The sequence below is a fragment of the Macaca thibetana genome, chromosome 1 (assembly GCF_024542745.1).
Source record: "Macaca thibetana thibetana isolate TM-01 chromosome 1, ASM2454274v1, whole genome shotgun sequence".
NCBI classification, from domain to species: Eukaryota; Metazoa; Chordata; class Mammalia; order Primates; family Cercopithecidae; genus Macaca; species Macaca thibetana.
This window is the reverse complement of record NC_065578.1, coordinates 162,598,439-162,622,121: the sequence shown is the minus strand read 5'-3', so window position 1 is coordinate 162,622,121 and position 23,683 is coordinate 162,598,439. Positions and strand designations below refer to the sequence as shown.

At 37.6% G+C, this 23,683-nt stretch overlaps 1 protein-coding gene across 3 annotated transcripts in view; it reads right to left on the bottom strand.

Annotated features, from left to right (window-relative positions):
• KIF14 (kinesin family member 14) overlaps positions 1-23,185 on the bottom strand; it is a 70,659-nt gene extending 47,474 nt beyond the window's left edge. The window contains exons 1-15 of one of the 3 annotated variants that reach the window (XM_050782193.1): positions 22,822-23,093; positions 22,038-22,112; positions 20,060-21,301; positions 17,774-18,028; positions 16,859-16,946; positions 11,685-11,783; positions 9,582-9,634; positions 8,695-8,725; positions 8,192-8,299; positions 6,875-6,991; positions 5,968-6,083; positions 4,626-4,798; positions 3,076-3,223; positions 2,768-2,831; positions 993-1,177 (exon numbers count right to left, since the gene is read on the bottom strand). In XM_050782193.1, the coding sequence (XP_050638150.1) occupies positions 993-1,177; positions 2,768-2,831; positions 3,076-3,223; positions 4,626-4,798; positions 5,968-6,083; positions 6,875-6,991; positions 8,192-8,299; positions 8,695-8,725; positions 9,582-9,634; positions 11,685-11,783; positions 16,859-16,946; positions 17,774-18,028; positions 20,060-21,171 (2,549 nt within the window). In that variant the 5' untranslated portion in view covers positions 21,172-21,301; positions 22,038-22,112; positions 22,822-23,093. Of the gene's footprint in view, positions 1-992; positions 1,178-2,767; positions 2,832-3,075; positions 3,224-4,625; positions 4,799-5,967; positions 6,084-6,874; positions 6,992-8,191; positions 8,300-8,694; positions 8,726-9,581; positions 9,635-11,684; positions 11,784-16,858; positions 16,947-17,773; positions 18,029-20,059; positions 21,302-22,037; positions 22,113-22,821; positions 23,094-23,159 lie in introns of those variants that run through there. The other 2 variants (XM_050782215.1, XM_050782204.1) reach the window with 2 other exon arrangements.
• Positions 23,186-23,683: the final 498 nt, after the last annotated feature.

The following is a 23,683-nucleotide window of genomic DNA, read 5'->3' as shown; positions in this document are numbered from 1 at the left end:
GATGCCAGGTACTACAATAAAATTAAGAACTTCAATCAATCAAAAGGCACCAAAGAGAGTAAAAAGATGTTACACATTAGAAAAAAAGATATTTATACCAAAAAGCTCATGAAGGATTGGCAACTCCTACAAATTATTAAGAAATAAACAAATCAGTTGAAAAATTGGCAAAAGATATGAAAAGGCAAGTCACAATAGTAAACAAAAATGGCCAATCAACACATGAAAAAATGTTCAACCTTATTATTAATCAAAGAAATGTAAAATGAATCCATAATGATATACTATTTTATGTTCATCAGATTGGCATAAATTAAAGTCTGACAGTACTAAATATTGGCAAGGATGTGGAGTAACAGGTATTCTCAAGGCCAATGAGAGTAAAAATCCATTTTGGAAAATAATTTGAAATTATCTACTAAAGTTGAACATGCACATATTCTACAACCTAGTATCTCTACTCTTAGACATACAATTTAAAAGCACTGTCTAAACTTTATAAGAGATAAAGTCATACAATGGAATGCTTCATAGCAGTGAAAATAAAACAGAACCAATATATATAAATCTTGGAAACACAATGTAGAGTCAAAAAAGTTTACATATACTATCATTCCAACAATATATACAAGTATCATTCCATTCATATGAACAAAATTCACATAAAATAACATTTTTAAATTGGTCAATCCAACCAAAAATTCTGTTATGTAAGATAGATAGTTTATTTTCATGTGCATCATTATAATTCTTCAATCAACAGATCAAGTATGCCAAAACAAAAACAGAGCTTTACACTGTACTTTATATTGACAGTAACTGACCTATCATTCTTACAACACACTCAGAATGTATGTTTTTCCTGACTAAACAACGGGTTTGAAGAATTATACTGAACAATAAGTATCAATGAATATGCCATATGAAGGAAACCACATGTTATCAAGATATAGAACAGGTGCCTTTTCTTTTTTTTTAAAGGATTAACATACCAATGATCATCAGCAATCAGCACACCAGATAACTGAATATCATGGCTTGAGTTTGGTTTATACTTTCCAACTGTAGTTGTTCCTTCTTTTATCATATATAGCAGCATCTCTGATAGTTGTGGATCTTCATTCAGATTAACAAGGTTTGGTAAATGATTGTCCATTTGAAATGTAATTCCTGCTTTCTGGTAGAAGTCAGAAAAAGAAATTAATTTTAATCACAGTATGAAATTGTTAAATTCACCTAAAACAAATGGTCTATATTAAACATTAGAACAATTCTATATGAAGTCTCACTAAATTACTTGTTTGAGACGGAGTCTCGCTCTGTCACCCAGGCTGGAGTGCAGTGGCATGATCTCGGCTCATTGCAACCTCTGGCTCCTGGGTTCAAGCAATTCTCCTGCCTCAGTATCCCATGTAGGTGGAATTACAGGCACCTACTGCCACACCCGGCTAATTTTTGTATTTTTAGCAGAGATAGGGTTTCGCCATGTTGACCAGGCTGGTCTCGAACTCCTGATCTCAGGTGATCCACCTGCCTCGGCCTCCCAAAGTGCTGGGATTACAGGCGTGAGCCACTGTGCCTGGCCCTAAAGGTTTTTTAGACTCTCTCCTCCTTCCTTAGAATCTCTCCTTTGTTATCTCCCTACCTTCTTTGTCCTTCACCATCCTCAGTCTACTCATATATCAATCTACCATCACCAAATTGAATCTATTCATACTGACTGACGGTCTTTAGAATAGATCAGTTTCTTTTGTTGTATCTTCATTGCCGTCACCTTAGGCCCCTGTCAACTCACACCAAAACTATGGAAGCAGCCTCCTGATCACCATCAATAGCTTCTGTTTTCAATCCATCTTATATCCTATGCCAGTTAATTCTCTTGAAAGGATACTCTCAAAATGTAAATCCCTGGTCACTTTCAACAGCTTCTCACTTCCTATAGGATAAAACTTAATTTCCTTGGCCTGGAAATCAAGTCCTACATAAACTAATCATAGCATATCTTTCCAATTGTATCTCCTTATGATCTCATATAAACTGCTTCCAATAAAACTGATCTACATACCCTTTCTAAAGACACCTCAAACTTTTCTACCTTTACTTTCAGAATTTTCTCTTCCGAGAATGCTCTCTTCCTTTTCTCTTCCTATTAAAATCTTACGCAAACTTCAAAGCCCATCTCAAATGCCACCTCTTCTATGAGGTTGGATTGGCCACACCACGGAATTTTCCCTCCTTCTCCTGAATTCTTATAGTACTCCCCTCCTCCAATCACTTGAAATACTTTTCATTACATTAGATTCAACCATATGAAACTGCCAGTGTTCAACCATTCTTTACCTACAAAAATGGCAATTGCTTATGGCTCAATCTAATGAAATCACATTGCATTTCAGTCTTCTATTTATGTTTTGTAAATCTCTCTCTGGATCACAAGCTCTCTGAGGGATGAAACTGTATTTAATAACCTTGGCTTCCCCTGTTCCTGGCACAGCATAGACATTTAATATATATTTGTAGAACCAAAGTAAATATAACAAGATGGTTTATTCATATTTTAACTTTCCAACTAGCTTATGGACTGGCTCTAAGCAATCAGTCTTGATCTTAACATTTCTTTATATTAATTTTCCTTGTGGTATTGCTTTGTACGGAGTCAGTATACAGTAAGTATTTGAAACATTAAATTTACATGCATTGGCATATTGGCGATATTTATTTCTTGGCATATTTATTTTCAAATCAGTTTAGAAAGTTGAAATAATACCTGTAACTCTTTTGTTTCTTGAAGTTTTCTTTTTTCAGCTTGTTCAAACTTTTCTTTCCACACTCTTTCCAAAGACAAAGAAAATAATAAGAGTTAAAAACATCCAGATATATAAGATTGAGAGTCAAGAGACAGTCAGTGAAAATTAAGGAACTACCTAGTAATATTTAAAATACGATAATCTGGGAGTGGGCTGCTCTATTCATAAGGAAGGTAGGGAAAAACACTCAGTATCCTCTTGAGGTCCCTGCAATTCCTATGATTCCAGAGCAACACACTTAGCATTTAGAGTACTGACTATATTTTACCTTTGCATTTCTGCCATGTCTCTCTCCTGTTGATGCAGTTTCATTCTTAAGGATGTTATTTCTTGCCGACAGAGCCTGTATTGTTCAGGGTCAATATTCCGATTGTTTCGCTGAGCAGCTTTTAGCTTTGCAATTTCTGCCTTCAATTCTGAAGATTTATACAAAGATGCATGAATAATAACATCTAATACATAATTTCCACAGTAAGCATAATCCTCCAATCTTCTATTTCATTTGAAGTTTTAAATACAGTATTACTAAATAAAATAGAATATTGGAGAAATCAGCTTTACTTTACTTTTATAACCTATAAATCTTTACTTAGTCTTAACCTGAAATATGCTCCCATATTAATGAACTTTCCCTGTTCATAAGTAGGAAAGCTGTATAATGTATTGACCAAAGTGGGACACTTTCAAGAGGCAAAAGGGGAATTGTTAAAGTGAAAATAAGTTTATTTAAAAAGTAAAGAAATAAAAGAATAGCTATTCACTAGGCAGAACAGCCAAAATCAAAGATTTTTCAAGCTGGAATTCAGAATATTTATTTATTTATTTAAACAGAGTCTCACTGTCGCCCAGGCTAGAGTGCAGTGGTACAATCTCGGCTCATTGCAACCTCTGCCTCCCGGGCTCAAGCAATTCTCCTGCCTCAGCTTCCCGAGTAGCCAGGATTACAGGCGCCCACCACCGTGTCTGGCTAATTTTTGTATTTTTAGTAGAGACAGGGTTTCCCCATGTTGGCCAGCATGGTCTCGAACTCCTGACCTTAAATGGTCCACCTGCCTCGGCCTCCCAAAGTGCTGGGACTATAGGTGTGAGCCACTGCGCCCGGCCCAGAATACTAGTTTTTAATGAAAACAGTCCCACTTGTGAAACACAAGGGATCCAAAAGGGCAAGGATGGACCAGGATAGAGAAAACAGATTCTTCTCTGGCTCATATATCTGAAGTGTCTATCACCTTCTGCTAAAAAGGGCGAGAGGACAAAGGGGCATGAAAAAATGATAGTTCTACATCAACAAAGATAAAACTGTACTAATCAAGATTTCTTGCAGGCATTAAAGTCTATCCTAAATTGATGATTACCTAGAGATAAACAGAAAGCAGTATTTAGCATAAATGAAGATCAACCTATACTAGAAACTCAAGCTCAGATTGTCTTTGGGTCAATGAACTAAGCATGAGCAGAGCTAGTACATAAAATGTCAATGGAAGAGAGGTCATAAAAGAAAAACAGTAAATAGTTTTATTGGTTTTTTGCTGCACACATCTATGACTCAGTGTGTAAATTTATTGTTTAACGCTTACTATTTCCCCCTTACCCAGACTCTGTTTTCTATGTTCTTTTTCTAATTGTCTTTCTTCTTATTTATTATCTGTCCTTCTACCTATCATCCTCCATCACTATAGGCTGATGACTAGAATCTATTAAAATAGTTATAGGAAAATACCTCTGATGTTCATAAATTGCATATTTTAAGACTGCAACTAATAATACCTGAGACTAAATTGTGGCAAAATAATTTTTAAATTCCGAGAAAATATTCACCTCTAATTAACTTGGCATTCATATCTTCATTTACTTTGGCAATGTTGACTATTAAACGGGCTTGGTTAGCATATCTAAGTGTGCTTAATGTTTCTTCTATGTTGCTGGCAGCAGGACTAATCGTAGCAATCATTGCAGTTTTTGAATTTCCACCCAGACTTTCTTTTAACAGCCTGCAAGAAAAAAAAGTCATAATAAGACTTTGCTTCTACAACAACTTAATAACAGTAATTATCTAAAAAGTACAAAACAAACTAATAGGGTATATAATACAGTATTATTATACTGTATTCAAATACCATTTAAAACTTTTTCTGGTATTTGTAACTATTTCTAGATCTCATAAACACTTTTTCTCTCTTACACTTTTTATATTGTTTGAGGAGGCAACAATCTGTGCAGAGATTTTAAAATGTGGTTAATCATCAAGTATTTGTGACTGTGAGCTACCATAGGGAAGGCGCTATGTGTCTTAGTCATCTTTGTATTCCCAGTGCCACCACAACCTTTTGAAGCAGGTGCTCAATAAATGTAGAAAATGATGAATGAACATTGAAACAAAAATTCTATATTGTACTATAAGCAAAATCTTTATTTTAGAGAAAAACAGTATGAGACTTAAAACATGTATCAGTGCAAAATGAATACCACTATTTTTAACTTCCATAAGACATGAAAAAAATCAGATTTTCCCTTACAGGTTTCAAGGTGGCAACCACATTATAATAAACCAATTATAAAAACACATTACCCTCAAGTAAAGATGCAGTCCTTATCGTAAATGCCTATCAGAACTGAATATGAAATCCATACAGATGTAATCTGAATGTAACATATTGAAAATTAAATATACATTCACTAATGAAAACATTTATTGAGCACCCATATATTAGTCACTGTGTAGTAAGCAAACAAAATAATTCAATTTCTCTTTATACAACTACCAATATGTTTGATAGTACCATATATGTTCAAACATCAGGCACAAATAATAGTTAAGTACAAGAACAGTTATTTACACTCATATAGTACATATTATGTATTAAGAATTATAACTAATAATCCTCACCCCTAAAACTAATAATCTTCACTTACCCCTCACTTACTGATTTTATTCCTATTTTACAGATGAGGAAACAGGCTAGAATATTAAGTAATTTACCCAACGTCACAGAGCTTATAAGATGCTGAGCTGAGATTCAAATCCAGGTAGTTTGGTTCTAGAATTCATAATGCTTACCACCTTTCTCCATCGCAAAGTTAATGAAGTCAGTCTATCATCCTTTTCCCCATAGTATTCGCTATATTTTATACAATTCTTTATACGTCAAAAGATACTTGCCATGTAAGAACAGATTCACGATAAGGAATAAAAACTCTCTTTTGGTTTGCTTGTTCAGAGAGTGCAGATATAACTTTTCCCAAAGTTAGCAAGGACTTATTAATACTCACACCTTCCTGCATGCAAGAAAAAAAAATTTTAACTTAAAATACTTCTTAGCAAGAAATTTATTTCACAAAATATATTTCTCCCCTCATATAATTACTGAGTAAACACTTTTTTCTTTTCTTTTTTTTTTTGAGACAGTCTCACTCTGTTGCCCAGGCTGGAGTGCAGTGGCACAAACATGGCTCACCGTAGCCTCGACCATCCAGGTTCAAGCGATCCTCCCACTTGAGCTTCTCAAGTAGCTGGGACTACAGACACATGCCACAACGCCTGTCTATAAATACTTTTTTCTATAAACTACCAACTTTCTTATGACTCAAACATATTTTCTTTTTTTGAGACGTAATCTCGCTGTCCCCCCCTGGCTGGAGTGCAGTGGCGCGATCTCGGCTCACTGCAAGCTCCGCCTCCCAGGTTCCCGCCATTCCCCTGCCTCAGACTCCCGAGTAGCTGGGACCACAGGCGCCCGCCACCTCGCCCGGCTAATTTTTTGTATTTTTAGTAGAGACGGGGTTTCACCGTGGTCTCGGCTCCTGACCTTGTGATCCGCCCGCCTCGGCCTCCCAAAGTGCTGGGATTACAGGCGTGAGCCACCGCGCCCAGCCATTATTTCATATTTTCTTTAAAAGTTAATCATAACCAAAAAGTACATATCTCTTTTTCAGCCACAGCACTGCAGTCTATAAACTGCGGATAAAGATGTATCTGGGGGGAGGTTAAGTATATTCAGTTTGTATTCTCCTTAAAATAATGACCTCAGGAATAAATTTCATCCAAAAGAGAAAACCATTCCATTTACCTTTAGTCGATCTCCACTAGTGTGAGCCGTAGAGCAGCGCTCACTGCCTGCCAGATCTATTAAGTTAATTCGACTTGTTATTCTGTGATCATGTTCTTCCCCTTCCACAAATTCTGTCTACAGCAAAATGATATTAAATTAAAATAATTTAAGTTCTATGACTTCGCAAACAATATACGCTTTTTAAAGGGAAAGTTGTAAAATATTACACATCACTCTTTTATTTTTTAAATTGTCCCTTCTTGTTTTTTCAGACAGGGTCACTCTGTCGCCCAGGCTGGAGTGCAGTGGCGTGATCATGGCTCACTGCAGCCTTGATCTCCTGCGTTCAAGCAGTTCTCCCACTTCGGCCCCGGAGTAGCTGGGACTAGAGGCACATGCTGCTACACCTGCTACTTTTTTTTATTTTTGGTACAGACAAGGTCTCACTATGTTGCTCAGGCCGGTCTCAAACTCCTGAGCTCAAGTGATCCTCCTGCCTTGGCCTCTCAAAGTGCTGGAATTACAGGCATGAGCTACCGCACCTGGCCTAAAATCATCCCTTTGTGAATCTGTGATAATTTATAACACAAAAATATTCACACGGTCTACTGAAAAGAATATATTGAGCAGTGGATAGATTATGCCAAAATAAAACAAATTACTTTAAAGAGATTACAATCCATAACCACTCAGTTATATTAAAGAAATAACAATAAATAAAGAAAAAGTTTAATGCACAAAGATGTTGCTTATCCCAGCATAATAGCAAAACATTTAAAAATAATATAAATGTCCAACAGTAGAGAAAAACTTGAGAAACTGTAATAATTAATGGAATATTATGTAGCTATTAAAAATTATTTTATAAAAATTTTAATATAAAATTGTTACAGATTTTAACAGTGTGATTTTAAGTGAATTTAACTGTGATGGTAAAAAAAACTGAAAGATTATATACCAAAATGTTTAGAGGGGACTATCTGAGTCATGGAACCTAGGGCTAAATTTCAAAAAATCTTTTACTTTCTGATGTTTTTCTAAATACTCTGCATAATTACTATACATTATTTTAAAACATACTATCATATATTGATATGATCATATCAATGGTATAATAAGCATCTATTATTGATTTAAAAATTTGGTAAATAGTATACTGCCATAAGTCATTTGGTCATTGACCAAAAGTCATTGAAACTAAGGTATATTTCCTATAATCAAATTGAATTTATATATTTATATGACTGTACTTTTACCTTTTGATTTAAAGAAGACAGTAAGAAAAACATGAATTACTTAAATGTATTTACTATTTTGCCTGTGGAAAAAAAATACCTTGGTCTGGGTCATCACCAGGGTGAAAACTGAATGAGATCGGGAGCTTTTATCATTCATCCCAGTAGCAGCGGTAGCTCTTTGTTTATTTCCCAATTCTAGCCAACTCTTGTAAGGAAAAAGGAAGGAAGATCAGATCAGCAGACTGTAATTCATTGGTATAAAAATTAAGAGAGATAACATATTCACATTTGTAATTATAAAATGAAATGAGTACATATCTTTTAATAATTTATATTCCCATTGCCTTTTTTTCTGTCATAGAAATCTGAGGCAAGACATAATAACTTTAAAAGACTGTTTCCATAACTCTAAGCTTATAGGAAGGTTAATATTTTTAATATAGAAGAGCAATTATTTTGATTAAAACTTAACAAACAAAATCAGTTTGTGACAAATTAAAGAAACTAACATTTTATTTGTAAAACAGCAATTAAGAGAAAATATTTAGGATTATGTTCTTTCTATCTAGTGAAAAGAAGACAAAATGCAATCAATCTTACCTGGATATCAGTGTAAGAACTGACAACATTCCTATTTTTAAGAAGTGAAAAGACAAAATCAATTGTACTGATGATTATACTCTTGTTCTCATAAAACAATAATAACATTTCAATTACATATTTACTCTCTGAAGGTCACAATGGACTAATTCATGAATATTATTTTACTGATTCTCCCAGAATCTTTTATTTTCCCCATTCTTAAAGGACAGGAAATAAAATAATGCTTTAATTTTAACAAAAAGTATGATTCTTCTTAACACAATGAAGCACCTTAGCATCTTAATACTGAAGTCTAAATCACAATGCCAAAAGATATACTTTAACACATATGTATATGCATAGGTATATTTATATGTGGGTGTATATGGGTCCCAATACAATCCCAGATGTATTAAATGCAGCTGAGTTAATACTTAATCACTTTTCTTTTCCTTTAAGAAAGCATTTGGAGGGTTGGAAAAGAAAGTAAAGGACTCCTGGCATGTATCAAACTCTTAACTCTTCTTACTACCTCCTTTCCTGTTTAGCTTAGAGTCATAGGTATAAAAAGCAGGTTGAGAGGGAAGATTTAATTAATGATGAACGGAAGGGGTAAAAGGGAGAAAAAGCAAATATTTACTTCATACTCAGTATAATGAATACTCCATGGCAGACACTTTACAGGTACTGTGAAAGATACAAGCAAGTATATAAACAAGTAACTAACACGCTATGAAAAGAGAGGGAAAACTCAATTGGACAATATCAAGGGTAGAAGGCGAAATAGTTACCCAGGGTTTCAAAGTTAGGAAGGCCAATGAGAATACAATAAAGATTATGGGAGAGTAACATTCACTCTATTCATTTGTTTTATACTCTTTGCCCTTGCTGAGCCAAACACTTACATTGACAGTGCTTCAACATATGGTCCATAAACAGGATGTTCCCTCACTCTCAGCTAGTAGAAGCAAATACATGCATCATTAGGAGTATGACAAATATTTCATATAATTTTAAATGATCGGCTTTTTCTATATCTTGAGTTTAAGGTAAGAGATTTGTCTTTATCCAGGAAAACACACACACACACACACACACACACACACACACAAAAAGCTCTCACAAAAACAAATCTGTGAGGCATTAGGAAACAGCTTCAATATAAAAAACTGTTTATAGTAGTACAATATGCAATAACATAGCATCAAATGTCTTACTAGTTTTTTTATTCTTAAAAACTGGTATTAGAATTGTCTAATAGACAATAATTAGAACAATATATTTTAGCATCAGATGTCTTACCTGTTTGTTTGTTTGTTTGTTTGTTTGTTTTTGAGATGGAGTCTTGCTCTGTTGTCCGGGCTGGAGTGCAGTGGCACAATCTTGGCTCACTGCAACCTCTGCCTCTGGGGTTCAAGCGATTCTCTTATCTCAGCTGCCTGAGTAGCTGGGATTATAAGACAGTGCCACCACACCGGCTAACTTTTGTATTTTTAGTAGACAGGAGTTTCACCGTGTTGGCCAGGCTGGTCAGGAACTCCTGACCTCAAGTGATCCGCCCACCTCAGCCTCCCAAAATGCTGGGATTACAGGCGTGAGGCACCGCACCCAGCTTATCTTCCTAGTTTTTCAGTAAGACATTCGAATTTTAAATCTTGTAGTAGCTATGATTTATATACTTTTAAATGCTCTCTAAAACATATTTGTTAAATTTCAGACATTAAAATTTTTCTTTATTGTTACATTATACATTTTCAACTTTGTGAGCAGAAGCTTTAAACATACAGAAATCATAGAAGCAAACATCAAGTTTTGTTTAAGTTTCTTGATGTTGCCAATAGTAAACGGCACGACCATGGGCAAGTGAAGAAGGCAGCTGACTTTTTTTTTTCTTGAGAGACTCTCGCTCTGTCGCCAGGCTGGAGTGCAGTGATGCAATCTCGGCTCACTGAAACCTCCGCCTCCCAGTCAAGTGATTCTCCTGACTCAGCCTCCTGAGGAGCTGGGACTACAGGCATGTGCCACCACGCCCAGCTAATTTTTGTATTTTTAGTAGAGATGGGATTTCACCATGTTGGCCAGGATGGTCTCGATCTCTTCACCTTGCAATCTGCCCACCTCAGCCTCCCAAAGTGCTGGGATTACAGGCGTGAGCCACCGCGCCTGGTTGACTTATTTAGATTTTTGTTTACTGTGCTCCAAGGTCCATTGCAAAATTAAAAATTTTAAATTCAAATAGCAGTTTTTTAAAAAAATGATATAATTGTGAAACTTTCTATTCACAGATTATCTACAAGGTATGAATTTGCAAAGTAACCCATTGAAATACATATTCTATAATAAAATATAATTTTAAAAAGTTTTACTACGTTTTGGCTTATAGACTATTAGGGATCTGGTGTTCAACTTACATGGTCCAACTAAATCTTTGAACAACTATTTTATCTTTAGTTTTACACAATTCTTTATTAAAATAAAGAGGTTAAATCTAACAACTAATTTAATTTCTACTAATGATAATGTTCTGCTTATTTTCTTTTTTTCATTTTTTATTTTTTGGAGACAAACTCTCACTCTGTCGCCCAGGCTGGAGTACAGAGGCTCGATCTTAGCTCACTGCAACCTCCGCCTCCTAGGTTCAAGCAATTCTCTTGCCAGAGCCTCCCGAGTAGCTGGGACTATGGGCGCAAGCCGCCATGTCTGGCTAATTTTTTGTATTTTAGTAGAGACAGGGTTTCACCGTATTGCCCAGGCTGGTCTTGAACTCCTGAGCTCAGGCAATCCGCTCCCCTCAGCCTCCTAAAGTGCTGGGATTACAGGAGTGAGCCACTGCGCCCAGCCAATGTTCCACTTATTTTCTAAATAATCTAATTGGACTATAGATCCAAACATTTGCTGTCATATATTTCTAGTAAAACTTTAAGCTATATCATCCAGAGAACGCAAATAATTAGATGCATTTATAAGAACAGAAATTCAAAACAAATAATAAATTGTTTTAATCTTACTGGTTGCTTTCTCTGCCCATTTTCATCTTTACAAACCAGAAGATCATGAATTTTTTCATTATAGACTTCAAAGAAGCTCATTTCAATGTGATAGCTAACCTAGTAGAAATAGAAACACAGCATATAATTTATTTTAATGTTTTGCAAATAATATCTGTGATTAGGATCTAGCATCCAAAATATATAAATATATAAAAATATCTTACAACTCAACAACGTAACAGCCCAATTTTAAAATACACAAAGGACTTGAATAGACATTTCTCCGAAGAAGAATGTACAAATGGCAAACAAGCACATGAAAAGATGATCAACATCATTTCTCAGTAGGGAAATGCAAATCAAAATCACAGTGAAAAACCACTTCACACCCACTAGGATGGCAATAATACGAAGAAGAAGAAGTGGAAACCAACAAGTGTGGGTGAAGATGTGGAGAAACTGGAACCCTCCTCCATCGCTAGTGGATGTAAAATGGTACAGCCACTTGGAAAATAGCTGACAGTTCCTTGAAAGGTTAAAAATAGAATTACCAGGCCGGGCACAGTGGCTCACACCTGTAATCCCAGCACTTTGGGAGGCCGAGGTGGGAGGATCATTTGAGGTCAGGAGTTCGAGACCCGCCTGGCCAACATGGTGAAACCCTGTCTCTACTAAAAATACAAAAATTAGCCGGGCGTGGTGCCGGTGCTTGTAATTCCAGCTACTTGGGAGACTGAGGCAGGAGAATCACTTGAACCCGAGAGGTGGAGGTTACAGTGAGCTGAGATCGTGCCACTGCACTCCAACCTAAGCGACAGAGCGAGACTCCATCTCAAAAAAAAAAAAAAAAAGAATCACCATAGAAATTTGGAAATTCCACTCCTATACATTCCAAAACAATTGAGAACAGGTATTCAAACAAAAACATGCACCAGTGTTCACAGCAGGACTATTCACAATAGCCAAAAGGTATAAACAACCTAAATGTCCATCAACTGATAAACAGATAAACAAAACTGGCATATCCATACAATGAAATATTATTCAGTCATTAAAAGGAATGAAGTACTGTATATGCTACAATGCAGATGAACCTCAATACATTATGCTAAGTGAAAGAAGCCAAACACAAAATATCACATACTGCATGATTCCATTAATATGAAATTTCCACAGAACAGGTAAATTCATAGAACAAAAGCAAATTAGTAGTTGCCAGGGATTGGGGAGAAGGGGGAATGGATTGTGACTGCTTAATGGGTAGAGGGTCCCCTTTGAGGGCAATGAAAATTTTTTAGGACTAGAGGTAATAGTTGTACAACATTATAAATGTAGTGAATACCACTGAATTGTATACTTTGAAGTGGTTAATTTGATGTTATATGAATTTTATCTCAATAAAAAAATTTTTAATATGAACAACAACAAAAGTCCTTGCATTTCTTCTTAACTTCTACATAAGGTTCAATTAAATCCAATAAGCATTTCTTAAGTACCTACCTACTGTGTGTATGGCTTTAGGTTATTGTCAGAAAGACATAAAGAAGTGTAAGACAAGGTTCTTGCCCATGAGGCTAAGATCTCAGAGACATATAACATACCTTCCAACAGACAAAACATAGCAATAGAAAATTAATTAAGCAACAAAATGAGATGACTATAAATAAAATGACTAATCAGAAAAGGGAAAATTTAGATGGACAGAGAGAACAGGGAAGGAGGAAATAGAATGTGAGGCATGAGAGACAGAGTAGACTAAACCAGAAAGAGGGGTAGGGCATTCTTGGGTAAGGACAGCAGCATCTGTGCACCGCATGTGCTCAAAATAGGAAAGACACCCTGTAGGTTGACATTTTATCTGGTAAGATGGAACCTTAAATTAATTCTTCCTGATTGGGGCAGAAAGCAATCATTAGACTAAGTGGGCTGAGCTTCTCCTCCTTTTGACTCAGAAAGATACAGTGTAGAGGCCAAAAAGGGAAAACTTTGCTTCCAAACAGTTCTTCTGACAGGGCATGGTTTCCTTATCAGAGAGTAAATTTCATCCACTGACCCAGAAGTGAGTCAGCAAGCATCTAACAGAATTGGAAGCTTCAAGGGAGTGTCAAAGAGATTTAAGTTCAATTCACCAAATATTTATTGTGCCCTATGAGGTACAAAGCATTCTTCTAGGAGCTGTGGGAAAATATGAGATGAACTGGACATAGTTTTTATCCTGAAAGAACTCAGAATCTAATTGGATATGCAATATAGTACATGAGTAATAAATGACAGAATATAGTTGGTGTCATGAGAGAGAAACAAAACACTTCCAGACAAAGAGACCAGGTAGATGGGAACACCAAGTAATTATAAGGTAATTGCCAAATGCTATGAACAGGGATGGGGGCTGTCAGAATTCAATAAATATATAATAATGCTTTTATTATGTAAAGTAGTATTTTATGTTACAGAAGCTCCAGGAAGACTTAGAAATGAAAATGTGGTGTAGGGAACAAATTAGAAAAGGTAGTTGGGGCCACATTGGAGAGGACCCACTTTTTTCTTTTCCTTTGAGGCTCCTGGCATCGTGCTTGTACGTCACCTTCTCTTACCCCCATCCACATACTATTATCTTCTACCATCCTGACGTAACCACATTTAGTGGGGTTCACTATGTACCAGGCACTCTTCCAACCCTTTTGTATAGATCAACTCATTTAATCCTCACAACAAATCTATGAGAATGATATTGTCAATATCATCTCTATTTTCTGTTCCGAAACACAGAGACATTAAGTAAATTGTTCAAGATCACATTTCTACTGCAGTGATAAAGCTTAGATTCAAATTCAAATAATGTATCTCCAAAGTCCAAGCTCTTTTTTTTTTCTTTTTTTTTTTTTTTGAGACAGAATCTCGCTCTGTCACCCAGACTGGAGTACAGTGGCATGATCTCAGCTCACTGCAATCTCTGCCTCCAGGGTTCAAGCGATTCTCCTGCCTCAGCCTCCCGAATAGCTAAGATTACAGGCGACCGCCACCACACCCAGCTAATTTTTGTATTTTTAGTAGAGACAGGGTTTCACCGTGTTGGCCAGGCTGGTCTCAAACTCCCGACCTCAAGTGATCTGCCTGCCTCGGTCCCCCAAAGTGCTGGGATTACAAGCGTGAGCCACCATGCCTGGCTGACCATGCTCTTAAGCATTCATTACACTATGCCATCCAATGACATAGTCATTCCATGCAAAAATCCGAGCCTCCCATCCTTTGAAATAATTCCAAAGACCTTTGCCTCAACTTTGCTTCAGCTTCACTTATCTCTCTCTCCCTGGCTTTACCTTCAAATTACTATCCTTCTAAAATGTGAACAGCCAATAGAGGACTCTACCCTACAGGCCCACAGCTTTCTCACTCCCTTATGCCCACTAAACTTGGACTTGAATCATATTTCCTCTCATAGTCTCAAGACCACCAGGTTTCTATTGATCCCCATATTCCTCTTATTTTCAGTTTAATTACTGGGAATGAGAGGTTGAGGGTAGAAGAAGACAGAGGACAGGCAGTATATCTACAGAGCAGACAGAACTCATCATTACTCAAATCTACTTTTCCTCTTGTGATCTCAAAAAATGACATCGATACCTAATCTGGTTGTCCAACATTGAATTCTCTCTCCCTCATCCTCCATTTCCAATAATCAGCAAGTCTTACCAGTTATACTTACTAAGATAGTCCTTCATGAGTCAAGTTCTGCTTGCCTGTCTAGTTTATTCTTTTTTTTTTGAGACGGAGTCACGCTCTGTAGCCCAGGCTGAAGTGCAGTGGCGCAATCTTGGCTCACTACAACCTCCATCTCCCGGGTTCAAGCAATTCTCCTGCCTCAGCCTCCCAAGTAGCTGGGATTACAGGCATGTGCCACCACACCTGGCTAATTTTTGTATTTTTAGTAGAGACAGATTTCACCATGTTGGCCAGACTGGTCTCGAACTCCTGACCTCAGGTGATCTGCCCGCTTCGGCCTCCCAAAGTACTGGGATTATAGGAGTGAGCCACCACACCCACCCTCTAGTTTCTTCTCTTTTCACTCTCCACCCTCAAATTCCATGCTCAAAGCAAAGTAAACAATTTATAGATTCCCAAAGGCTCCCTACTTTTTTGCTTTGAAAGCAAAGCATAGTACATGCATGGTACATGCTGCTCCCTCTTCCTGGAATGTCCTTCTCCCCTTCTTCACCAAGCTAACAATGCTATGTAGCCTTCAAAAATAAGCTCAGCTGCTCCTTCTTCTAAGAGAATGTCTCCCTCCAACCTTGTATGTTCTCACTTACATGTTCTATTAGAGCATCTACTTTAGTTTGCTTAGCATTTAATTGATTGTACTTGGCTGTTAACTGACTTATTTCTCCCACTACACTCCTTTGAATACAGGAACTGGGTCTTTTAACTCCAGACCCCTAATCGAGCACAATTTTCCCAATTTCCCTTATCATAAAAAATACTGGAGGAAAAGCATGAAAATTGTAAAATCCCAAACTCTACACCAGACCAACTGACTCAGAACCCCCAGAAGAGATTTTTAGCAAGTGTGCACACACACATACACATGCACATATATGTCCCTGCCAAGAATCCCCAGTAATTCTTATGACCAAGTAAATTTGAGGGAAAAAAAAAAATTGATCTAACAAGCTGCCTAGCAACAGCAGAATGCTCGGTAAAAGCTAGCTGAATGTATAAATGAATAAGTGAAATAGGAAGCCAGTACAACCTATTCAGGTATAATACAGTGGAAAAAGTGTGGCTTCTGAAGTCAACTCTGGGTTCAAATCCCAAATTCACTACTCTTTCTGATTCACATTGTCCAAAATTTATGCCTGCTGTCCTTAATTAAGTCTGTGCACCTATCTGACTACAAAGACATGTATAATAGCACATAGCTACCATTTGTGAGCCTCTACGTATACACAAAAGTAAAGCAAAAACGAGAGAAGACAGAAGAGACAACTGCGCTATCACTGCCCACCAGGTGAAATTGATTCTGAATTTAGAATTTCCACCCTCCCTCTCCATACCACTGTTCCAAAGAATAGTGATCTATAAATTAGAACTGATCTTGCATTAAGTATTTCCTTAGTGGTCATGACTGATTTCAACTTAATTTGACTATTTTCTACTCTGATAAGAAGCTTGCAGGTACTATAAGAACATACCTCTTGGGTTTGTTTTCTGGCTACTTGAGAAAAAAGATCTTCACAAAATCTTGGAATTATTCCTGGTTCTTCACTAAATCCCATCATCCTGAAAAATATATTATGAATAAGGAGGAAATAAAACTAATCCATTTTTTTTTAATTCTTTTTGGGGAAATAGGCAGGGAAGGGAGTAGGAAGCAAGTTCATGGAATCTCATAATTAAGAATGTGGACTCTGGAGTCAAATCTGCCTGAGTCCAAATCGTGACTCCAAGATACTTAACCTCACTAAACTTAAATTTCCTCTACTGTAAAATGGGAATAATAAAACTGTCTAATTCAGAGAATTGCTGTGAGAGAATATAAGCAAAGTCTTTAGCACACCGCCTGGAATATAGTAAGAACTCAAATGTTAGCTACTGTTAAAATGCTGAGTATTTCCTTCTAGGACAGGTATCATTATCATAGCTACCATTTATCAGATGTCCCCCTACTCCTTTCTTTTTAAGAGATGGCGACTAAGTTGCCCAGGCTGGACTCGAACTCCTGAGGTTAAGCAATCCTCCTACCTCAGCTTCCCAAGTAGCTGAGACTACAGGTGTGTGCCACCACATCTAGCTTAGACGCCTTACTTTTAATTCTCGCCAAAATACTTATAAGATAACCTCTCTGGGCCTCAGTTTACATAAAATATATAAAGTATAGTAAAATGGGGCCAGTGATAATTACAAGATGAACTGTATCAAGGTAAATGTGTAAACTGAAGCCCAGAGGTTAGTAAATTGCCCAAGTTTGCAGAACTAGTATATAAAATGGATGAGATTTGGGCCAAGATCTGTGTGGTTTCAAAACTATATTCTTTCTATCACCCCCATGCCACTTCTCACAAAAGTATATTTAAACACTTGGATAATTGCATTCCAATACAACTTACGTATATGATTTTCCAGAGCCAGTCTGACCATAAGCAAAAAGACAGGTATTGAAGCCTTCAAAGGCTCTTTCTAGGAGTGGTGCTGCTAGCTTCTCATAGACAGTTGTCTGGCTAGCATAGTGAGGATGACATTCATCAAAAGACCAGAATGAAACATCATAAATAAAACTATAAACTTGTTTCATGTCAGGATGTTCCACAGTTATTTCTTTCCCACTCATGAAGACCACCTGGGATGCTTTTTCAATCTTCTCTCTTGAAAGAAGCACAAAGAAAAAAATCAAGTAACTAAAATTGTCATGGGTATTATTCTCACAGAACATAATAAATACCTCAAAACTATTTAAACAATCTTCCAAGGCAAGATAATCCTTTAGTTTTATGTGGAAAATGCAGATAAGCAAACAATTTTAGTGGGTTTCCAAAATATATTTCCTGTGGCTTCAGTGCCCCCAAAGGGAAAATTTCAGATTTCTCCAGAAAACCTATCCTACTTTTACAAGATTTTTTTCCTCTTTTTTTTTTTTCTCTTGAACTACACCTTTCCCCATCCCACCTACTATAATCTACCTATACTCTTCGTTCAAATCTAGAAACATCTTTATTATACAAAGTTGGGGGGTACCAATCTAAATAAAGCTAGCATAAAATACAAATATAATTTTAACAAACTCAGTTGACTGTAAGTTTGAATCATAAGTCTCTCTTGGCTACTAAAGATCTCTCCTCCTTCCTCTAGATTCTCTCCCTTAAAATCATGAATCTTCATGTATACCCTTTTTCCCTTTGAGACTTAAGTGGAAATCTTTCACTAACTTTAGATCTACAGAAAAACATCATCACTCGTCGTCTGGCTCCAGATATCCACTCCCTCCCTCCTCCACGCCCAACTCTGTGACTGCTTTAAATCAGAATTTATTCTGGAAAAAACACCTGCCTCATCAATTTGACAAGTACTCTACCCTGGCCCTGCTTTCAAGTCTTGTCTGATGAGTTTGGAATCAGGCATTTGGTTCCTTAATAAGTTCAGTATAGTCATCCATCTTGCGTTTTGTCCCTATCAGCTCTTTCTATTGTTTCTCTTCCTATCATGGTTCTTGAGGCTCTGTTAGGCATTCTAATTCTCTCAAACCAACTCACCCTCAGTTCTCCCTCTTAATACTAACCCATTTGCACAAAAAAGGTTCTACAGTACTGTATAACTTGCCTTTAACTACTTGACCCCTTAGGTTCAAATTGGAGGTTCCTGCCCCAATGCAGTGGTCACCATATCCTCTTCTAACTTGCTTAGATACACAGCTTCAAGTTAAACACTATTAATCCTGTGAAGTTTTTCACTGTCCCTTAAAATATTTTAAACAACTACATCAAAATATTTTAAAACAATTATATTTTGTCACATTCACATTTTCTCATGTCCATCTTTTCCAACCTTATCTTTAATCTGTGTCTTTCCCACCCACAACCACTTTTAGAGAGAGATTTTTTGCCATCAAAATCAAATCTAATGCATCACTGCATTTATAACTACTATATAGTAATCGGAGACGATGATGATGGTAATCACTACTCTGGAAAGGGTTTTGAAAGGACCTCTTTAGGGAACCAGTAGTTTGTTATGGTTTTCTTTTTGTTTTTTTTTTTTGTTTTTTTGAGACAGACAGAGTCTCGTTCTGTTACCCAGGCTGGAGTGCAGTGGCCTGATCTCAGCTCAGTGCAGCCTCTGCCTCCCGGGTTCAAGTGATTCTCCTGCCTCAGCCTCCCAAGTAGCTGGGATTACAGGTGTGCACCACCACACCTGGCTAATTTTTCTATTTTTAGTAGAGACAGGGTATCACCATATTGGCCAGGCTGGTCTCAAACCCCTGGCCTCAAGTGTACTGTCTGCCTCGGCCTCCCAAAGCACTGGGATTACAGGTGTGACCCACCACACCTGGCCTGTTATGGCTCTTTTTAAGGGATAGGTATAACATTCCAGCATATATTGCAGATCTGAAAGCAGATTTCATTAGAGACCTAAGTGACTTATTCAGACTTTTTAAAAACAATATATCTAGAGAAACTTCAACATATAAAATATGGTGATTCAATTTTTTAATTTTATAGTCAGTCATCAAAAATTATCAACACACTACAACTAGACCTAAAAGTTCTCTCTATATAAAAATATTGCCAACAAGTTTCAGGTTTGAAGATGCATAAATACAGACCTTCCAAAGGCAGAGAGGAATTAAAGGTACGTTACATGTAACTGCTTGGCTTTAGATTTTAAAAGGCGTCACATACCTCTTAGTGAAAGGCCTTACGCGTACTGCCACTGTCACTTGACTATTCTCTACTTTTAAGGGGTCTTTTCCTGCAGAGGTGTTCTGAACTACAGTTTCTTCTTCAGGAAGGATTGTATTTTCTGCTGACCTTTCCTGTTTATTCGCAAGAAAGGAACTTTTTGGTCTTTGTTTAACTTGAAAGTTAGACATTCTATTCTTCAGTATTGATGGAGCTGGGCTCTTAAGCTGAGGCAGACCACACTTTGGTGTCAATTTGTGTTCTGTTGTACATTTTGTAGGTGTTCTTTTTTCTAAGCTCCCAAATTTATTTGAAGTTTTTGCAATTTCCTTCCCAATAGTTCTATGATGCAAGTTTCCTGTTCCTGACACTTTGATATCCAACTTGCTCTGAGTAGGTTTTGTTGTCAAGTGTCCTGATCTAACAACTTCAGTCTGACTCAGGGAAGCAATGGGTGCTCTATTACTTGAGTACTTAAGTGCAATATTTTCATTTGCTCTACTGGGGGCAGAAAATATTTCTTTGTATTTCTTATCGGCCATCATTTCAATGACTTGTGGATCTTTATCTAAAGGTACACAAGAGGCAACAAAAGAGTTTTTAGCATTATTTACAATCTTTACATTTGTTCTACTTTCCTTAGAAACACCATTATTTTCTGTTTCACCTCCCACATTCAGTGTCATTTTGACAGAATCTGTTTCAGCTGTTTTCCACTTTTCTTCAGAATCTGTTTTAGCACGACGTTGTAATGTAAGATGTGTTTCTGCTGTTTTTTCAGTTGTGTCTTCCAAATCCCTACCAAGCAAAGATGATTCTTTGTTCCTTGTAGTTCTTCTCTGAAGTGTCAATTTACCTACAGGATTAGGGGTAAGGGGCATGTCTGCTGTTTTTTCACTGGCAGAAATAACGTAAGTGCTATTTATGTCTCTGACTTTACCTGCAGATCTCAATAATGGATCATAATTTTCACATTCTGACATATCTGACTTCAAATGCAGCTTAAGTCGGCTACTGTGGGTGAGGGCATTCAGTGATGAACTATTTTGGGAAGAAGGAATATCAAGAATATCGCCGCAGTTATTTCTATTATGAGTACTGTGTAATGACATTTTGGCAGTTATTTTAAAAAAGAATAATGACAGTTATTTTAAAAATGAATAAGACCCTAAGCTCTTCTTTGGACATTCATTTGATTTCCAGCCATTTCTTATGTATCCGTTTCTGAAAATATCTGCTAAACTGAAAGAAAAAAAAAAAAGATTTAGATTACATAGACTACAAACAAGCTTCAAAAATATATAGAGAACATCCCATTGTGTAAGTAAATTCCCAGAGGCATATATTACAATAGATCACAATCTGCAGCTCAGATACTGCTTCCAAGCAACTTCAGGCAAGTCTCTCAGAGAACTTACCATCATTACTCAACAAATATTGACTAACTTTCCACTAGTGCCAGGCCCTCTGATAGATAGTGTAGACTTCAAAGACAAGAATACAATTCCCATTTCTTTATTCTAGAATAAATATACTGATAAGCCATATATCAGGCCAAATGTGTCAAGTGACTTAGGAGATGTAAAAAGTGCATGTCAACATAGATTTTCAAGTACTCCCAGCTTGGGGAGTGGGAAGGACTAAAGGAAACCCTAGCACCTAAATCAGAGTGTGGAGCAAAGTATTTTTATAAATACCTGCTACAAAGTATTTTTTTTTCCACCAATGTTCCATAAGAAGGTTTATTTTATTTGTATAAAAATATATATGTATATATTTGGACGGAGTCTTGCTCTGTCGCCAGGCTGGAGTGCAGTGGCGGGACCTTGCCTTGCTGCAACCTCCACCTCTCGTATTCAAGCAATTCTCCTGCCTCAGCCTCCCAAGGAGCTGGGACTATACAGGCGCCCACCACCACGCCCAGCTAATTTTTGTTGGCCAGGATGGTCTCGATTTCTTGACCTTGTGATCCACCCACCTCGGCCTCCCAAAGTGCTGGGATTACAGGTGTGTGCCACCGCGCCCAGCCCATGTATGTTGAATACAGGAATGCCTACAGAGAAGATTAAATTGATTGGTGTCAGGAGGCAGATTATTCCCAAGTACCACAGGCAGTAAGTACAATAAGAACTGTAAATTAATTGTGTTGAGAAAAACCATGCAAGATTAGATAAACAGACAACCCGCCCTTTAGCAGTAACACAAATTATACAGAGGTGTATGTAAATATACAGCAACAATATCTATCAGGTATTAACGTTTTAAAGAAAGGGAACAGCAGTGACAGCTAAGAGACCTGGCTTTTAGTCAATTTAGTATCCAACTCCTTACAAGGATGTAAACAAGACTTTAAATTTGCATGCCGGGTTCTAACCTGTCAAATGACACTGGTTCAAACTGTTGCAAAGATTATTGCTATCGAGGAACAAATTAATGGAAGGTAATTTTTAAATGAGGCTTTTAAATGTTTACATAAATAACAGTCGTTACAAAAAAAAATTCGTCAGGTTATAAGCATCTCCCATCAACGTTTCAACTCAAAATACAAAATTCTCCTGTTATGAAATGAATTTAAGGGCAAAAATAAAAGATTCTGTAAATTCTCTTGCAACTAAAAACCATTTGCGATTTGCACAAATTGAGGAGTTTCGCCATCAGATTTTAAAGAGCACTGGAAGGAATACAAGGAATCCAAACCAAAACATCCGGTGGTTGTGTTCTTTCTCTGCTAGTCATTACTAGGGGCTATGACTAAGAATTACCTCTTAATGCCAACCGACTCGGGGAGACTCGGGGAGAAGCCCGCGGGCCCAGCGGCCATGAAGTCCGCCTTCTCGGTCCCAGCAGAGACGAAGAGAAGGGCGAAGACGAAGACAGAGAGAAGGGCGCTGTGGTGCGCCCTTCGTTCGGGGACCCCTTTGCCGCCGACCTGGAATTGTGAGGAATTGAATGGGGGAACGGAGCTAAGACCACCCGCACGCAGCGCAGCGGTCGCCTGCACGGAAAGCGTCCGCACGCCCTCCCCAGTGCCGAAACTTCACCCCTCCGCAGAGTCCGACACCTTGGGGAACCCCCTCAAGACAGTCCCCACGCCACTCACCACCTCCAGCGCCGGCTCCCCAGAAGGCCGCAATTTGAATGGGCGCCCCGCCTTCTGATTGGCTGCTGGGCGTTGCGTCGGGTGCCGCGCCTTCGTTTCCTCCCGCCCCCCGGAAGTGCCGGTGGTTGGGCTCTCGTTGCCGTCCCTGAGTGCTAGACTCGCCCTACCTTCATCTCCCAGGCGACCCTCCCGCCGCTCCTCGGGTTCTGCTAAATCGTGGAGCTTGGTCCGCTTTAAATCCGACCGGTGGAAGGGGCGGCGGTCGCGGGCGCAGCGGGCACCTCGTTGAAGTGGGTGTTAAACGAAAAGCACGACAGTGACACTCTTGTCGATCTTTAATCTAAAAGAAGCCATTACATCGAAGTCTTCACATTGTAAATGGATATTTACCCCCATGTTAATCATAATAATTAAATTTTCTAGTGTTTCCTACGCCAGGCGTTCAAGTAGGAAATATGCTAAATGTCTTATATGAATTTTTAAACACTCAGTCCTGAAAATCTTGTAATAATAAATATTAATGT